Source organism: Plodia interpunctella, chromosome 9 (assembly GCF_027563975.2).
Source record: "Plodia interpunctella isolate USDA-ARS_2022_Savannah chromosome 9, ilPloInte3.2, whole genome shotgun sequence".
NCBI classification, from domain to species: Eukaryota; Metazoa; Arthropoda; class Insecta; order Lepidoptera; family Pyralidae; genus Plodia; species Plodia interpunctella.
In genome coordinates this window covers 6,891,738-6,910,303 of record NC_071302.1, presented here as the reverse complement: position 1 = coordinate 6,910,303, position 18,566 = coordinate 6,891,738, and the positions used below count along the sequence as shown (strand labels likewise).

Here is an 18,566-nt window from a genome sequence, read left to right as displayed (position 1 = left end):
AAGTAATTAACAACTGCCGCTCACATTTTCCACGCCCGTTTCCATAAAACCCAGGCTATACGAGTCGAGTCTAGATTATAACTATAACTCTCTTATGCGACATGAAAACGTCGCCTGCTATACAGCGTAGATAGAGCCATTAAGTTACCTTAATTATTAAATCTGACTCAGAAGTTGAACGTTCTATATTAAGCGGTCGAATTCAAAAGGAATTCTGTCAAAAATGCTGCCAGTACAATTACATATCTATATAATAAAGTAGCAATTTAATGTCTTATTAGTGCCAATTAAATCGCTTAAGTGTCACCTTAATTGGCCAAGGTTGGCTTTCTTGTTCTAGAGGTAGGTCAGACAGTTACGCTTAAAAAATTCTTCAATGAGCTTTATGGTTTGTTTGTATGTGTTGCTGTAAATATCTGAGTCATACGAACGTGGTTTAACTATAACATCATTTGTAAATATAATAAGCTAATTTGATGACTATTAAAAGTACTGAAATATTGTGAAAAATGCCATAACTGTAACTTTCTTCTACCAATTTTAAGAGATGACTGTAAGCATTTCAGAAATTATTTTTCACGTCAAATTTTGATTCATACTTATATAGTGTTTCCCAAAACGCTACAAACTGCTGGCATTTCAAAACGACCTCTGCTAAGGAGAAAAGGCGAAAAAACTAGTGTTAATGTGTGTGTAGTGTTGGTCCAGTCCAGTGCCAGAAGGGCTTACAATGTTAAGTATATATGTACCAGACCAGCAAGTAATAGTCGTAGAAACAAGTATATTATCTCACGACCTATGATTTCATGCTCCATTTTGCTCATTGAATGAATGCCCAGTAAATAAAATTCACTTACCTACTGTGAAACTGTGTACTTAAAGATAAATTATGTAACAAATTATATAAATTTATCTTGAAGTACACCAGTGTATAAACAAATCTGATAACATATTTTTCCTATATTTCAGACAGTTTTCAATCTTATGTTAGATATATCTAAAATAAATAGTGTTATTAAATTGATATTATACATCTAACCGATAATGAATTTGGTCAACTGTTTCTAAGAGATTATATAAAAGAATTATTGTATGTAAGTTTATATCTCTCAAGGTAGGTACCTATGTTCCAAACGTGACTTTTGATTTAAACGGCTCTAAATAAACAATTAAAATAATCTTATCTGTGTGACCTTGTTACTGGCAGTCACTTTAATAGGTATACAATTAAAAAAGAAATAAAGCTATTTGAATTACGAACGGCTGTGTACTGATAACACCCGAGGTGTCGTATAATCGTATTCCGCAAGACGAACATTATATGGGCTGTGGTCCAACCTAAAATGTTCTTTTTTCAAACAGTCCTATTAAGCCCTTTGAAATACATGAGACTGAAACTGGACTGGGTTAAAAAGTCCAGTCCTTACTTGCGAAGGCGAGCCGCCCTCTGTATATATCAAGATCTGTATCTGATTTACGCTCAACGTTCTACCTGTGATTGTATCTTTCAGATTAATGCCTGAACGTCGCGTAGAGCGAGCCTAACCTTTGTAATGTAATGGCATGGCCGAGTTATTTATTCGTTTCCGAGGAAATACATTTGCTCGTTGAACTAGTCTTCAAGACTATGAATGGTTAGTAATAGGATTACTGTTTCACTCCAAAGCAAAGCTACATTCAAAATTTCGTCTCAGTATACGTCGTACGTTACGGACGTATACAGAGACAAAATATAGGATCCCAAAAGCAAAAATTGCGTGAAAAAGGGACGTTCCAAAATTATATATGAAGTGTTAGATACGTTCTTCTGGACCTGATTACTAGTCGTTTAACATTCTATTTCGGTAATTTTTGAAGATCCCTTAGACACCTGAGGTTTTTGATGGGAGCGAGAATGAGTATTTCAATGTGGTCGAATAACGGAGGTCTAATAAATGAGTTAGTCCGCTTAGAGATATCAATATTTATTGTGTAGGATATATTCATATGTAATTAGAACAATGTATGTTAATATTAAAAAATAAATAAAAACTCCTGCACGAAGGCGATGCTATTAATCAAACGCTATCTAATATTTTCATCATAACCCATAAAACCATAGTTCAGTAAAAGTCATTTGAATATACACGAAGCTCATGGAAATGTCAGTAAATCACCTTTAAACGTGTCGCCTTCCTCGTACGTGTGCAACGGCGGCTCTGGTCAGCGGCAATTTGTTTTTATTGAGACTACCCCGGGTTATGCAAACTCGGAATGCTGAGCTCGCTGTAAACAAACTCCGACCCGACCACGCGAAAAATGACCCTAAAAATCAACATCCACTTCCTAAACACGGCTCAACATCATGTGGCCGCTTTCATCCACCTTTAATCTCCGTATGTTTTCACAGCGTCTGTTTGGCCCTGGCCAACCATGTAAACAATACTCACGGTAATAGAGATATAAATTGTACTCGTTTCATATAATCCCTTTGAGAGCAATCGACACTTATGATACTGTACGTTATCGCGAAAGGCAGACGTCTTAGCGAAACTAATAGCAGTTTCCACAACATTATTTACTTCCCCCAGAATATATGGTCGATGAATTTCCTGAGGTTTACTTAGGACTCTAAGCTAACATCTTTTGGTGAAAACAGTTTGTGCTCAGTTTCGTTTGTTTTGCTGCGCCGTAACTATTTATTTCAAACTCATTTAAAATTATTATTTGGTTTTGCATATAAATTGAGACTGCATCTAAATGATATACATTATGCATTACTCACTAATCAAAACTAGATCAGTTCTATTGGACCTTTTTCAAAATAATCTAGTATAATTATATGTGATAAACCAATATTTATTACAAATACATTCCAAGAAGTTGCATTAATTTGTTTGGAGTCCTAAACGTTTTCCACTAAACAATAATGCAACATGAACCGCCAATCAATTTCTGTCACCAACACCGCCGAATACAAAACAATACGTTTAATTTGATACAGTACAATAAACTGTCTCGTACATTACATTACCATAGGTTACTCGAATCATAGCAGACAGATAAAATGAATTCAAAGTATTGGCAGACGAGTCTGAACCGACATTAGCATAACGCAAAGAAACTACGAAAAAATAGTAAAAGTACGGATGGATAACTTTATTACTTTTCAACATCTATCTTTCTTAACTGAGTGTTTTTTTTTCCTCAGATATAAAACATACTGACTTTTCTCTTTCTGACTTTTACATCGCACGGTCTTCATACAACATTTTTTTAACTTCGCCTTTACTGAATTCCATTGTCTAGTAGTGAAGGTATTGTTGAAATTTTGAACTGCTAAGTATTTGGGTCTGGAAAATATTTAATAAAATTCAGAAATGTTGCCCTTGAATGCACTGAAACTTTACACAAGACAAGTTAATATAATTTTTTTGTCTACTGAAATTTTGACGAAGATCGAATTTAAATTAAGAAAAGAAGCAACTACTGCAACAACAACTGGTCAAGTGCGTGTCGATCTACGCGTATTTTTGGGGTACGGCAGGTATGTTACGTGATGGCTATTTTTATATGGATTATATAACATTAATATCGCTTTGTATATAGATATATGTAAATTATATGTGAATGATTACTTTTTGTTCTCATAAAAATGAAGCGAACCATCTGTCCTCTCCATTCTTTGAATACAGCAAAGCTTTCTAGAGGTTCGACGACTGAACAATGCCTGTGGCCACGATTGAGTCACGTCTCGCCTAGTCGACATTTCCCACGCAAATCTCATTCTTACTATGAAGATTTAAGGTTTAAATTTAATAATCTACCTCCAGTTATGAGGAAGTAATATGTTGCAGTTCAATATAGTAGTTAATATTTGCAATGGTAATTTGAATAATGTTTCCTGAAAATGCATTTAGTGTTGTTATTTTTCTTCGGAATAATAATTTTTATGTATTCTAAAAAAGGTTTAAATTATGATTTATTTCAATGAAAAACTGAATAGGGAAGCACGTTACTCCTTTTGATGTTCAATTCTCTTGTAGCGTGGTAGGTATACAAAATTATGCATTTATTACTGGAGGACATTAAAAAAGTAATCTGAAACATTCATGCCTTATTTTTAATTTACAAGTATTTATAATTATTTTTAAGTTAGATAGTTTTTAGTTTAAATTAATATAATTTTGTGTATTTATTGTTAATTATATTTTGTGACTAAAATAAAATTTGACAAGAAAAAAAGTAAGTAAACGTACGCTAATATTATTCACATATACACGAACATACTATAAAATCCTTAGGAAAAAAATATACCAAAGATGAGTAACTTTGAAGTAGAAGGTCTTTGCTCAAAACGTTCAACTCTCAAATGACTTTCGTAGATGTAAGGGAAGAGCTTTCGACGGCAGCGGTTAATGACCTGTGTTACATTCTACCAGGCAACTAGCCAACAAAGTTATGACAATCGTGTGTATAATCCCGTTTTTTTTTATATAAAAAATAAGATATATTGAACTATCTTAAAAATGTTTAAATATAAAATAACAGGTTTTTTTAATCTCTTTCGTATACTTATTTATTTCGTATACTAGCGTTCGCGTTGTCTAATATTACAACATGGAGATGTTACACGTTAAGTTTAACTAACGCCGTCGTTAAAATAAAACGTTGTACATTCGAGCTTGAAGTGCTATGATTTTCAAATAATAGGTTTATGTGATTGATTTAGGTGCCGACTCTCTGTCACACCATATTTTTCAGTGTTACCAAAATACTTCCGTTTTTTTTTTTATTAAAGTGTATCGCGTAAAAAACCTGCATGGGAAAATTATACGAACGAAATAAAGATCTATTTTAATACATCTTAAAAGTTTTACTCTCTATTGTAATGTAACTAATGAAATATTAAACCATTGTGCATCCGTTGTGCATTTTATGTGAAAAGTGTAAAACAATACTTCACAAAGATGTATTGGCAATAAAATTTAGCTTTTACATCAACAGGATGTAAATTAAAATTGCAAAGTGACGTACGTTTTTCCCCTTGAGACACGTGAGAACTTTTACTGAGAATATTAATTTGTGCTATTTGTTATAATGTAGGTATTAACAATTATAAAAATTAATACAAAGGGCTGCACTACAAAAGTTGCACTAGTCAACTCTGACGTTGACTTTAACCGGCGCACCGCCGACTTTTAGACAAAATAACGTTTTTTCTGCGCAGGTTAAAGTCAACGTCAGAGTTGACTAGACTAGACTAAGAATTAGTGAGTTTTCTTTCGGTGAAGGCTACATTGTGAGGAAACCTGCACGCTGGTTGGCAGATTAAGTCCAATAGTTTGTATGCGATTGACACTAAACGCGGTAAGTCGTCAAAGTCATGTCAGATGCATATAGGCGACTTGAATAAAATCAGATACCATAGTGTTAGCATTAACACACTCGAAAAGAAAAAAATATTGCTATTCAATTTATTATTGCTATTATTTTAATTTAAATGTATGGGTTCACTATTTCTGCTACAAAAACTTGATTGAATTTAGTTACAATTTATTTTTTATTTAGATCTATACAGACTCAGCACTTTTTATGAAGAAATAATTAAATATCGTATGACTACGTGACCTCTAAATACATTACCTATATACGTACCAAATTTACATGCCTATTATCATGTCTATTTTCTGCAAAGATTATGAATTTCTGATTTACAAATACAACATAGTAATAAATAATGAAAGGCTTCGTGAATATGATTATGAAGTCGATAATTATGGTAACATTGTTGCAAAGTCTATCGTACAGCCAACTGCACTACATGTTAACCAGAACTGAATCCTATGCTGCGGTAATTATGACTTAATTGCAATGGATTTGGACAGGCTGATGTGAGGTTAACCGTACATAACTCATTTTGCGATCTTGCTGCATTGTATAGGCTAATAACTTGGATAATAAGGCTGTTAATTTTCCTCAATAGAACTAAGGTAGGTAGTTAATATTAATGATGGAAAACAATAGTTACATTCTATTTACTAGATATAAGGATTGTGTTCTCCATATTACATTTGATAGTTAAAATGAGCGAAATATACTTTTTATTAGCCTATTAGCGGACGTGGCGACCACTCACTCGTTTCTAATCTTTGTTTGTTACTACTATAACATATTTTTCAAAAAAGGGCATTTCCTGAGATATACTCTATGGGAGTCTATGAGATGGCAATATTCATAGCATACAAAAATATAAATTAAAATAGAATTTGCAATGTTCTAGCAGCACATCAAGCTGTTCATTGATGTGTTGTAGAGTTTACTACTAAAGCTAATGATATTATTTATATATTTGTAATTAAGATAAAAATGGAACGAATGACTTCCTTATAACATGGATTATCAAAGAAAATAAACGTGTTTACAAAAGTCCTTCTATACGAATATCACAAACCTATTGTCTTTGGTACGGAAATTTATAGCTGCGCCAAGAATATTAAAAACTCAATTTCAATACATAGACGACCATCCATCGACATTATAAATCATATGCGTTATATGAATGTAGTATATAGGAATTTTTAATTATTTTATTCGGAGCCATCTACTTCTATATTCAGAATGCGTCTCTGCATAATTTAAGTGACTCCCTATAGCGTTGTTATCGTTGTGCATGGATATTTTTAAATACTGATTCGTGGAATATATATTTTTTATATTATACTAGATACTGAATGACTTAATATGTTCTCTATTTAATGTTTGAACAATAAAAAATATTTCATCGCAAGAAATCTAGATAGTTCATATAAAATACTGGATAGATACTGGATATTAAATCAATATTGGTATGATATTATTTTACTTCTACTTACAAACCGATGCAAACAATTGTTTATTGTGTCTCGATTCCACGCGATCGACTGGTTCAAATTGTTTTAAAATGTGTTTATGGGAAACATTTATGAAGTACAACAAAATAAATATAAGTTTTATATTAACGTTGTTATGTTGTGTACATACATAAAGCCGACTATATACTCCTATAGGTATATACTCCTACTTTCTCATGCCCAGTATAGTCAAAACTTTTCAGAAACTACCTACATGTATAGTTTATACAGGCCATCCAAAACAATTTTTAATGTTAAATATTTCAAAACGACAATATTATAAATTCGTAGTAAATTCCATTAAATAAATTCAATATATTTTGAATATATTATTATAACTGTTTGTCTACGCTCGCCGTCTGCTATAAAATTCATTCATAGTTAAAAATGGATCTGTGCCAAGAGGTATGAGATATTTTAGAATTATTCTTACGTTCGTTTTATATTCAAGAAATATCCAACCACACATCAAATTTATCTTTGTCTTAGTTTATTGGATTATATAATTAATGTAAATCAGAACACCTGTATACTAAAGTAATCTCAAAGACAGTAGTGCTAGTTTTGTAAGATAGAGTGTATACAAGTAACAAAATACCTATATGGTTACATAGGAAGTGACAAGAAGATTGGTCTACTCAAGGTGCTTGGCATAGTATTTATATATATATTTTTTTGTAACACTCTGTATATAATTAAGCAACTCCAGCTGATTACCGCTAGATAGTGTTGAGGCGTTGTTTAGATTTTGTTACCTAACGTTTAGTTTACTAATCAAAACTAGCAGTACGACCTGAAGTTCGTCTCTAGAATTAGTCGAGGTTGACATATCTAAACATTTTTCTATATAAATTAATATAAGGTATATCTATTATGAAACGAGAAAAACAGAATAAGAACAGCCTTGACCGGCAACTATGTGGGCGTATATGTTTGTACATTGTCTTATATCGAGGCTTGCAGTTTGTTGTGATTGTGAAACGTAGGATACTATGCTAGTAGTATGGTCAAGATATTTTTCTGTAAGATAGTCTCTAAATAAAATAACATGTCGCTTCATTTCTTTGTATAGGTGTAAAATGATTTTAAAGGTTAAACATAAAAATAGTGGCAGTTGACATTTGATGAATGAGTAGTTATGTGCCACAGAATAAGAATTAATAAGTACCTCTGTATCCTAAAAATTTAAAAACATTTTTAAATTAAATGTACTACATCAACAATGAAAAGACAAAACGTAAAATTGGTTTCAAACCTGACGCAAACAAAGTGCCGTTAGACTTATATTCATTTGGAGTACAAAAAACGGATCATAAATCAAGCCTCAACTCTTTACTTCTAAGTCCGAGCCATGTCTAACACCACAGATGCGCATGAGCACCAGCTGTTCCCATGACAGTCACGTCTTGCGTTCAAATCCGACTGTACCACATCACTACAGGCTGGCTCGTTAAATTTTTATTGCCGCAAGGTCGTCACTTTATGGTCAATTCTTAACAGTTATTGTTCGCAGACAAACTTTTTTTTACTAGCTCCAATCATTTTATAACATCTGTTATGATTGACAGTGATTAGGCCTTAATTGTTATGAGGTCGTAAAATGTCTTTTATAAACTCCGAAAGTGTTATGATAATCTGTTTTGCTTGGCTCCTGGGCGTAATAACGTTGATTATAACGCTTGTAAATGCTGCGTGCAGTTTACGCGCGGTAAATTCATATAAGACAGTTTTATGTAAACGAAAACAATTCTAATGTGTATGCATTACATTGTCTGTCACACGCTACACGTAAGGCTTCCTTCACATAAAGCATGTTAAACAGTTTAATGACTATGTAATAGTTTGTAGATAACATTGCAAGGAAGCCTAACGAAACAGTTGTATTGTTAGACGCGGCTACTATTTAAGTTTGATGGTACAAGGTCAATTATACATAATTACTTGTGTCATTACTATATTTATGCGATTTAATTTATATTTACAACAGTGTATTAGTGTAGTATCATGTCATCACAACAGAGCCAGTAATTACAAAAATAACCAAAAGATTAGGCCAAGAGCTAGATGATTCATGCAATGCGTAAAGTGTGCTCGGCCTTTTATTCGAACAAAGCTTATGAGCCTTACTCACGTGCTCGGGAATATGATAACAAATAATGTTTTGACTGCGATTTGGGCAATATCGACTTTCGCCGAACACCGCGCAATCATAAAATAATATTATTATGAAGAGTACAGAAGAATAACATGTCTTGTACACGACAAAAAATACTTCCATTATGAGTAACTGCTCTCTCAAGTGGTACATTTTTAATCTTTAACTTTATGACTATATATTATTATTTGCTGCATAGCTGCACTTATACGAATATATAAGTACACTTACGGAATATAGTATAATAAATCCACAATTATTATAATATTCAAAACTGTGCTATAGTTACATTAAAGTAACATTTTGTCATAATTTCTTTTTTAGAGATAACTTTAACCGCGGCAATCCTACACCCTTATTAATTTATACTATAACGCTCCTAATAAAGTAATTTGCGAACGTGCCAACAAAACAAAGGCCTTCTAAACTCCTTTACAAGCTTCGAGTTGTGATTTAAAACCCTTTGACTTAACCTTATTTGTAAACAAGGAGCACAAAGGATCGCTGTTGGGCACAAAAGCAGATTTTGCACAACCTCATTGCCGTGAGCTTTTGTTTGGTTTTTTGAAATGTTTTCTAGTAAATCGAGGGAAAGTAGCGATTTGCGTTGTCGGCTCCTTTTTGGACACCTTTTGTGTCCGTCAATTTGACGATACAAAGTTACTATAAGATCTGTAGGTGTATTGACAAGTATTTAGAGAGCAATTTTATTCGATCGATAATTTCAAAGTTTCTTAATCCTGAAAAATGAACTTTAAAATTTATTTCAATTTAGTTTCTTTCAATTTGTTAAGATAAAGAAACTATATATTTTTTGGTTTTAATAATCATAATAATAAAAATTGTTTTGTGTTAAGTGTTTTAAGTATTAATAATTTTGTTAATACACTGCGTTAATTTTTTTTATCGATCCACAATTGATGGATAAATAGTTGAACACAAAAACAAATATACACTTAAACATATGACCTCCAATTTTTTGAAGTCGGTTAAAAATAGAAAACGTCATGTACAAGGTGCGTGGTAACATTTTTTTTTATCAATTGTTTTTTTTTTATTGCAAAAAAATGTACCACCTTAATTTTCGGTCGCAATGACCCACTCTTGTCTTTTGTTCTATTAGAAAGTTTCCATTCATTGCAAATTTCTTAAACCCTTTTTTACTACTTTTTTCACCCTTTATAAATCTTTGCAAATTACACAATAGGCATTAGATTGTTTGTTGCTTTTGCAAAAATCATGCGGAGTTGTTGATGTATTTTTTGAAAGGCCTGATTCGTTACATTACTTTTTGCAAATTGATCTGTTTTTTCTTCAAGTTTATCTAGGCTTCAATGGAACTACAACCACTTGCGTTTTTGTTATGAAAAAAAAATCAGAACACAAGAATATACTTTTGTTTCTTGAAAATTTAATGTAGGTTTCTTAATGTTAATTTCTGTATACTGTAATGTACTGGACTACTGGCCACTTTTCGAAATTGCAGATAAAGTAAAATTATGTATAGATTAAAAATTGGAATATGGTATAAAATTTAGAAAATACTTTTGATCTGAAATATAGGCACGAGATGCGGCAAGACATGATTGAAAATTACCTACTCAAAAAATTAGAATAATATTACTAGTTATTTTACTGTTCAACCTATTCTTAATAAATCAGCGTCAAGAATATGAAATTTCGCAATAATTCGACGAAGCTATATAAAACGAGTAATTGCAACAGAACTATACGGAAGGCTTTAATTTGTTAATATTTTGGTACATGTCTACTCTTTATTAAGTAACTTAACACACAGATGACTAGTGATAAAATCATAATTCGAAAAAGAAATTATTATGTATTTTAAAATATTAAGTTTCACTAGTCAACTCAGATATTTGATATCACCGTCGTTTAGGCACTATATACCTAGGTATTATATAGATGGCATACTTTGCATTTTTTAAGAAGGAGTTAACATCAAAATGTGCAACCGAACCAAAGTTCATAGAACAAGCAACGGTATGCTTTATTATTAATGACATAAGATTTATGAAATCTCCAATTTTTGTATTCCAACTATCTAATCGTTTGTGTGTCAAGTATTTTATAATCTAAACTAAAATTACTTAAAACTAAAAGAAAATAAATTTGAAACGATAAATACCATTGAACTCACCGCAGACCACGCGGTCGAAGGGGCTCATCCAATCTGGAAATGGAAAATCTATTATCAATCGTATTGCTAGTTCACTCGTTGGCTAGGATTCACGCACAACACTTATTTAAATATAAAAAAAAACATGGCATCTACGCTATTTTTCGACAAAAAAAAACATGCTATATTATGTAATATAGCGTGTTTTTTTTTTGCGATTTTGCTATTACATGACTATTTAGGATTTTGTAATAGAAATTAAATAAAATCATAGAAGAAAAAAATCAAAATAAAAATATATAATGTAATAATATAATTCTTAATATAATAATATCATTATCTACAAACAATTCCAGGAAAATGCAATTTAACATGCTTTTCTAAATGTGATATGAATAAGATAAAAGAAAATGAAAAAATTCACACATATACGGCTAATGGATTGAAGGTAGGTAGGTAAATCATTTAAAAAAGAGTGCCTATGCCTACCCATGTCGAGTGCATTTTACATACAAACAGTTGACAAGAATTTAAATTATTATTAATTAAGTAGTAAAAAAACTAAAAATTTAAATTAAATCTACTACTTAGTGTAAATTTATTTTTGCATTTTTTTTTATGTACACGATATACATGCGATTTATAATAATTTGTAATAACATAAATGGTATATCTATTGATATGAAATAAAGCTGTATTTCCTTTGTTCACAATAAAGAGTATTCTTATTCTACTCTATTCCTTATCAATCATGCGAAAACATAATTCATTGGATAAAAATTGTATAAAGAGAAGACCTTCCAAATTAAAATAATATTTAATAATAAATGAGACAGGAAATGCATTTTTATATAATGTCTTTATTTAACCAGGAAAACATCTGCACAATATTTATTGCGTGCATTTTGATACATGAACAATAAAATTGAAGCCGTTATTAATTAATGAACCGTGTGACAAATTTTTGTTCCATGGTTTTACTAATTATCATTTGCTTTTTATTAACATAAAAACACAACCACAGATAAATACCCATGTACAAAACTCAGTTTTAATTGTATGTGTTTTTAAATTTAATGAGAATTCTACCGATCGGAAACATTTAAACTGTATCGATCGAGTGCACTCGTTAATTACATGCGATGTGAATTAAAATCGAGTTATCGAGTGCAGTACCGTGTATCGATACTCACTCAAATCAACTACGTTCGTTTTTGGGAGATAAGGCAGCGGGTTTCATTGGGAACTTCAAGAAAGTCGTATGTCTCGGAGTGGGTCTTAACCCGAAAATGAAAAAGGTTAAGAGTTCCATATCAGCTTCATATTTCACCAGAGAAAGATAATAATGTTATTCTTTAGTCGGGATTTTTTTATTGTTGCAACTATGTAAAAAGACGTAAGGTATATAGCATATTCTTTAAGTTCTTTGAACCCCATAAACAAGGCGTTAAAAATATTTTTAGTGCTGTAACTATAACAATGCCTCATTATTTATTTATTTTGTTGTAACATTATAAAAAATTCAATTAATTACTACACCGACGATGTACCCTTTAATATATTTTTGGAAATAACTTATAATTTTCAATAGGTTCAGACTATTATTTTAGGTTCGTACTTATTCTATATAATTATTAGTCAGCTAAATGTGACCTGTAACCTGTACCTGTTATGGTATAATGATCCCAAAATATAATTAAACTTTGTTCCGTATATAGGTACTTGATAGAGATTGTACATGTACTACTTGGGCATTCTATATAATATCCATCTCAACTAATTACTTATCTTGTTATTTTTTATTAATGACATTATAAAATACACTGTAATTGATCAGGTCAAGTATCAATACGGCTTTAGAAAATTAATTAGCAAAGTAACGGCATATAAAAGTAACGACAGTGTAAAGCCCGCAATAAATGAGCTAATAGACACAACAAAGATCAAACAATGTGGCATCAGATAGGTAATTAATAAAGTACTAACAAACAGGAATCAATAGAAAGCTGATGCTGACATGTGGGTTCCGCGCACGCCGGCTCGTGATTGGTCGCGCGACCCGCCATCTTTGTTTGGCGCATGCGCTCTGATAGAACACACATGTGCTCGCATTTGTACATGAACTTGAACACACACTAATAGAACGCGTCTGTGGGATTTGAATTAATAGATAGTACGAGGTTTTAATTTTGTATTGAAATGAATGTTATTAATTTAAATTGTAGTAATTTAAAAGTTTTTCTTGTCTATAATGTCTCTTATAAAATTTTATGAGAAAATAAAAGAAAATCTTTTAAAAATCTCTAAAGGTTTGTTTATACTTATTCTCATACAGATTATATTGTTTGAATAAACTTTAGTCAAATTAATCACCTATGTTTTCTAACTAAATTATTATAGGTACCTCCAAAAATTATATCGTGAATCAAACCAGTGTCAATTTAATAAAGTTAGCTGACTTTTAAGTGGCTCGAGCATAATGTGCAGTTATACTGTCAAATTGTTTGTAGATCGGAGCCTGTTACGACAAATAACTGTCCGAGTCATGGTGACATCTCCGCCATTTTAAATTCGGATGCGCGCGCGACACTTTGTCGGCACCTGCCACAGTATTTTCGTCTTCCGAGACGAATCCCTACTCACATCGCTCTGGACATTTTTATAACACAGCATTAGCTACAAATCACGAAAATAGACCATTTCTAAATAAAAACAAGTCGATTATAGACCATTTCGTGTAATTTAACTGAGCTATGAGCCTGTTACGCGTCTCTACATAGCCTTTGATTATGATTTTTTTAATATGTCAACGTTATTAATTGCCGACATGTGCCAGCAAGGTCGGCACTGAAAATCTTTTTGATTCGTGCTTTCCCTCGCCTCGGCTGTTAAAGTTATTTTTATAAACAGGCCATTCGTCTATTTTCTTCATTTCCGAATGTTTATCTTGTAGATAGCTACTACGTCCAAGACTATCGGCCGAAAGACAAACATAGAATATCTTTTTAGTAAATACTAAATATAAGACTTGTATTTCATGGTATATCACATATACATATATACATACATATATAGTATCTACCATTGCGTACGAAAATTTTATCACTTTTTATTTATTATTTATAGACTATGGAATTATGATAGAAAGTTATGTGTATACAATGGGTGAGTTATGTAAGTTTGGAAATTGATCGACGCATTATTTTCAGAGAACACATGTTTCATTACACACCCCTATATTTTTTTATCACCGTGGTCATGTTCATTTCCAACGTCTGAACATTTTGCTATTATTAGACTTATAAGTAAGTATATATGGGCAAGAAAACTTCCAGTAGATCTTCTATTAAACCTACGCGGTAAGTGTACTTGGGCATAGCCAGCAATCGCCTAACAAGTACTCTATAGGTTGTTATTTATTTTGATATCAAAGATTATTTATTGTAACAATATCAGGTCTGCAGAAAGGGCCATGGTTCTCAATGTGACCTTCATTACCTAACTCTTTAAAAAAAAAATTAAAAAATACTCCAAACGTACCACTATCAACTTGTAGTCATAAATAAGTGATCAATTTTATTTTAATGTAAAGGCTACAAATGTCAATATACACTATACAATATTTAGATAAGTAGGTACATTATAATGAAATAATGTGATTAAAATTATATCATTTTCTTTTATTATTATACGAAGATAGTATGGCTGAAAAATTTCATTTCATTTCAAATAGGCATCTTTGATACATATTTTATTTCAATCCTTTATGACAAAAAAATTCAATTGAGTCGACAAAACGACATGGTGTATTTTACCAAATGTCACACCAAATACATTATGCAGCTGCTTGTAAATATTGCAAAAGATAAATCGGTAATAAAAGTGCGAATAAAAAATAATAGTGGTATTGTATGCTAAGCATACTGACCATTTAGTTTCCTAATAGCCAGCTGTTTTTGGATACTAATAGTGGACCTCACATGAAGTTTCGTGAAAATGTTCAAGCTACAATTAAATTTGGTCTAGAGTGTCTGTTGTGAGCTTAATTACATTTCATTAAGTTTAATGTGTATTATCAAATTGATATTTATTTTTATATCATTTTGACAGTCTTTGTGCTTATTTTGACGAAATCGAATCTGTTACTATAGCTCGAAAAGCAATTGTGTATTATATATATTATATGTAAAAGATACTTTCTTTTAATTTTACAATAACTATATTGTTATGAAACGACTAATATATGAATTAATGTTAACCAAGTATGTACAACAACATCTTTTTCACATAAATAAAAAAATGTTATATTATAAAAGTTAAATTGTTATATATATATATATATATATATATATATATATATATATATATATGTTTAAATTGTTATATTATAATATTATGTAATAGGTACATAGAGTCAAGATTCGAAGTATATAAGTAATAGTAGGTATTGGAGGCATTTGTTAAAATTACAATAAAGAAGAATTTAAAATATACAACTTGGTAATCAATTCTGTAAAAACTAAATTTTATTCTTCATAAATTATCTGAACTTATTTACAGAATATTTACTATTACGAAAAGTACCTAATATTTTATACATAAAATGATGGTTTTATAAAAATACATCGCGTGAATTAAAGTTATTATTGTAATAATGATCAATAAAACATAAATTTAATGACTGCGTCGTTTACCTACGCCAATTAAAATTATTTTGATTGCCCATTAATTTGCCAAAACAAGGCTATTGTTATAAGTATGTCTATTTAATTTTAATAGCCCTTTGTTTCAATACCTATCTATTCATTTTAGCGTTATATACTACGTTTTGTCTAAATTTTTAATAACATCAATCATTTACTACCAAAGTTAATTTAGTAACGCTTAAAAATAGTTTTATTACTCGAATAAAGTGAAAACAACACTAATAAAATATTAAAAACAAACAAAAATTTTATCAATAGGATAGTAAAAACTTTTTTACGATAGGTGTAATGTCTAACCCGCCCAAGTGTGAGAGCCGACGGCGGCTTGGGCGGGAAAGCCATGCCGCGGTAGCATTGTTAAGTTTATAGCCCTCTTTATTGTTTTATAGCCCTTTTATATGAGAACTGAGACACTTCGCAAACGATTACTCACCTTTATAAACTTACCAACTTAGTTTTATATGATTTGTAAATAAATCGCCCTTGTTATATTATAAAAGTAAATAATTTAGAAACTGGTGAAAATTTATTTTAAGTAGATACCCAAAAGGCCTAATATCTGTCATTTAGTTTCATTTTAGTTAGGTTCATTATATATTTCATTAATATAGGTACCTAATAATTTGATACCTACTTTGATTGCAATAAAATTCTTTTCATTGGAATAATTTTATTGAATTGTAAAAATAGTAATTTTGATTTGATTGTCACTCATTTGGTTTTATTGATTGTTATTGTTTGCATAATGTCTTTTGCAAATCAATTCGTTTCCAATTTTATTTCCTTTTAGCTCATTAGTAATTTGAATGACTACTATTGCTACAATGCTACTAAAAGGAAGGAAGTGTGAATCAGTGTGTGCGAACTACATTCTTAATAAGTAACACTAATTAGTGAAGAATTGCGTAACTGAATTTAAATTCAGTTGAATATATTTTGATTGTTTAGGTACTTTTATTGGTAGTATTAATTCTAATTAGATTGTAGGTACTTCATTATGAACAATAAGACAATTAATAATTATTCAATTAATTAGAACTACGTCTATGTAACAGATAATTTAGGTTGCTAATTAATTAATAAATAAAGGTAATTAAGTAAATGTGTAACTAACTACTACTTATCTACCTATGATTTAAAAGCTAAGAAATTATATTTCGGAATAAATGATGAGGAGGTCTGTTTTGTATAAATAAAAATAGCAAATTTATTTCAATTTCTACTTTCAGATAGAAAACAACAAGCATGCAGACTTGGAGAAAAACATTTACCAGTGATGGACATCCACGGGTACCGCGGTATGTCTGGCAGAGGCTGGGCCGAGGGTTGAGCGCATGCCGCTCCCATGGCGTCCACGGAGGCTGCTGAAGCTGCTGATGCTGCAGATGCCGCGGCTTGGTGATAGAATTGTGCTGCCGCCGCCATACTAGCCGACGCCGCTGACACCGCCGCCCCGCCATTATGCTGGCCCAATGCGTAATTCACCATCGGATCTCCCCCAACTGCGGTAGGGTATCGGCAGCTCTTGTCATCCGCTGCGGACAAACCTCCGGCGCCCGTGAATGGCACTGATCCCGCGAACTGCTGGTGGTGCGACACGTATGGATACATCCTCGACGGCGCGCCCGGTGATGCCGAAGACGACGATGATGACCGCTGCGGGCTACCAGCCCCTGGAGAGCCAGCTCCCAAAGCCGCTGCCCCCAGCCCGCCAGATAGACTCGAAGACAGCGACGTCGAGAGCGACGACGACAACGAAGATGACAGCGACGCCTCTATCGGCGACGCCCCAGCACCCGCGAACAAATTCTGGTGATGGAACTGCTGGTGATACTTTGGGAGCATGCTATCGATGATGAACTTGGAACTCATCGCTCGGCGGCGACGCGGCGCGCGACGATCGCCTCGCGGGAGATGCGTTTATCGCCGGCGATTCGGATCGATTCTCGCGCGTGCACCTCTACTATGGCCGCGGATCGTTTATGACCCGCGTATGAGGCTCTACGACTCCGAATTCCCCGTCGTGGCGCGTTACCGCTGCCGCGCGCCGCTCGCGAGATGGCAGAAACGCGGCATGTGCGTGTGAACAGGACAGCAACTATGCGAGGGGCGACGCGCCGGAACCCTCTCCGTCTCATTAATTCCTACCTGCGTGGCTTATATTAGAAAGAGATAAAAGCTATTCACTAACGACCATTCTGACGGCCATTGTTCGTAATGGCGCCGGGCCCCGCACTTCCCCGCGACCGCCTCGTCTACGCCAATAGTGATCCGGTGCAGAACATTCACCGCCAATCACAAACCATTCTGGCACTTCTAGCTGACAAAGTGAATGGTTTTAAGCAGAATTGCAACATTTCAGTAACAATAAATTTTCGAATTAAAAGCGATAGAAACGTATCTAGAAATGTATTTACAATTTATAGAGTAAATAAATTTCTCAAAATGAGTACAAATTAATAGAAAATTGGGCTTATACAACTAAAACAATTGTGTGTCACAGCTTAAGTATCGCTAGAGTAATTAATTGATATAACCACAATGAAGGTTTTGTTGTGTGTGATACTAAAGAAAACTTAACCTAAGAAAAAATTGAATATAAGTGTGCTGAAAAATGTAACAAAAATTTAACATAAATTGTTGTTTTCAATATGTAGGTATTAGGTAATTCTTATTGTTGAAACTAATAAACA

The 18,566-nt window shown here is 32.4% G+C and overlaps 1 protein-coding gene across 4 annotated transcripts in view; it reads right to left on the bottom strand.

Annotated features, from left to right (window-relative positions):
* abd-A (abdominal A) overlaps positions 1-18,124 on the bottom strand; it is a 40,975-nt gene extending 22,851 nt beyond the window's left edge. The window contains exons 1-2 of one of the 4 annotated variants that reach the window (XM_053749394.2): positions 17,145-18,124; positions 11,189-11,221 (exon numbers count right to left, since the gene is read on the bottom strand). In XM_053749394.2, coding sequence (XP_053605369.1) covers positions 11,189-11,221; positions 17,145-17,745 — 634 coding nt within the window. In that variant the 5' untranslated portion in view covers positions 17,746-18,124. Of the gene's footprint in view, positions 1-11,176; positions 11,237-17,144 lie in introns of all 4 variants that reach the window. The other 3 variants (XM_053749392.2, XM_053749393.2, XM_053749391.2) reach the window with 3 other exon arrangements.
* Between the last annotated feature and the right edge of the window lie 442 nt (positions 18,125-18,566).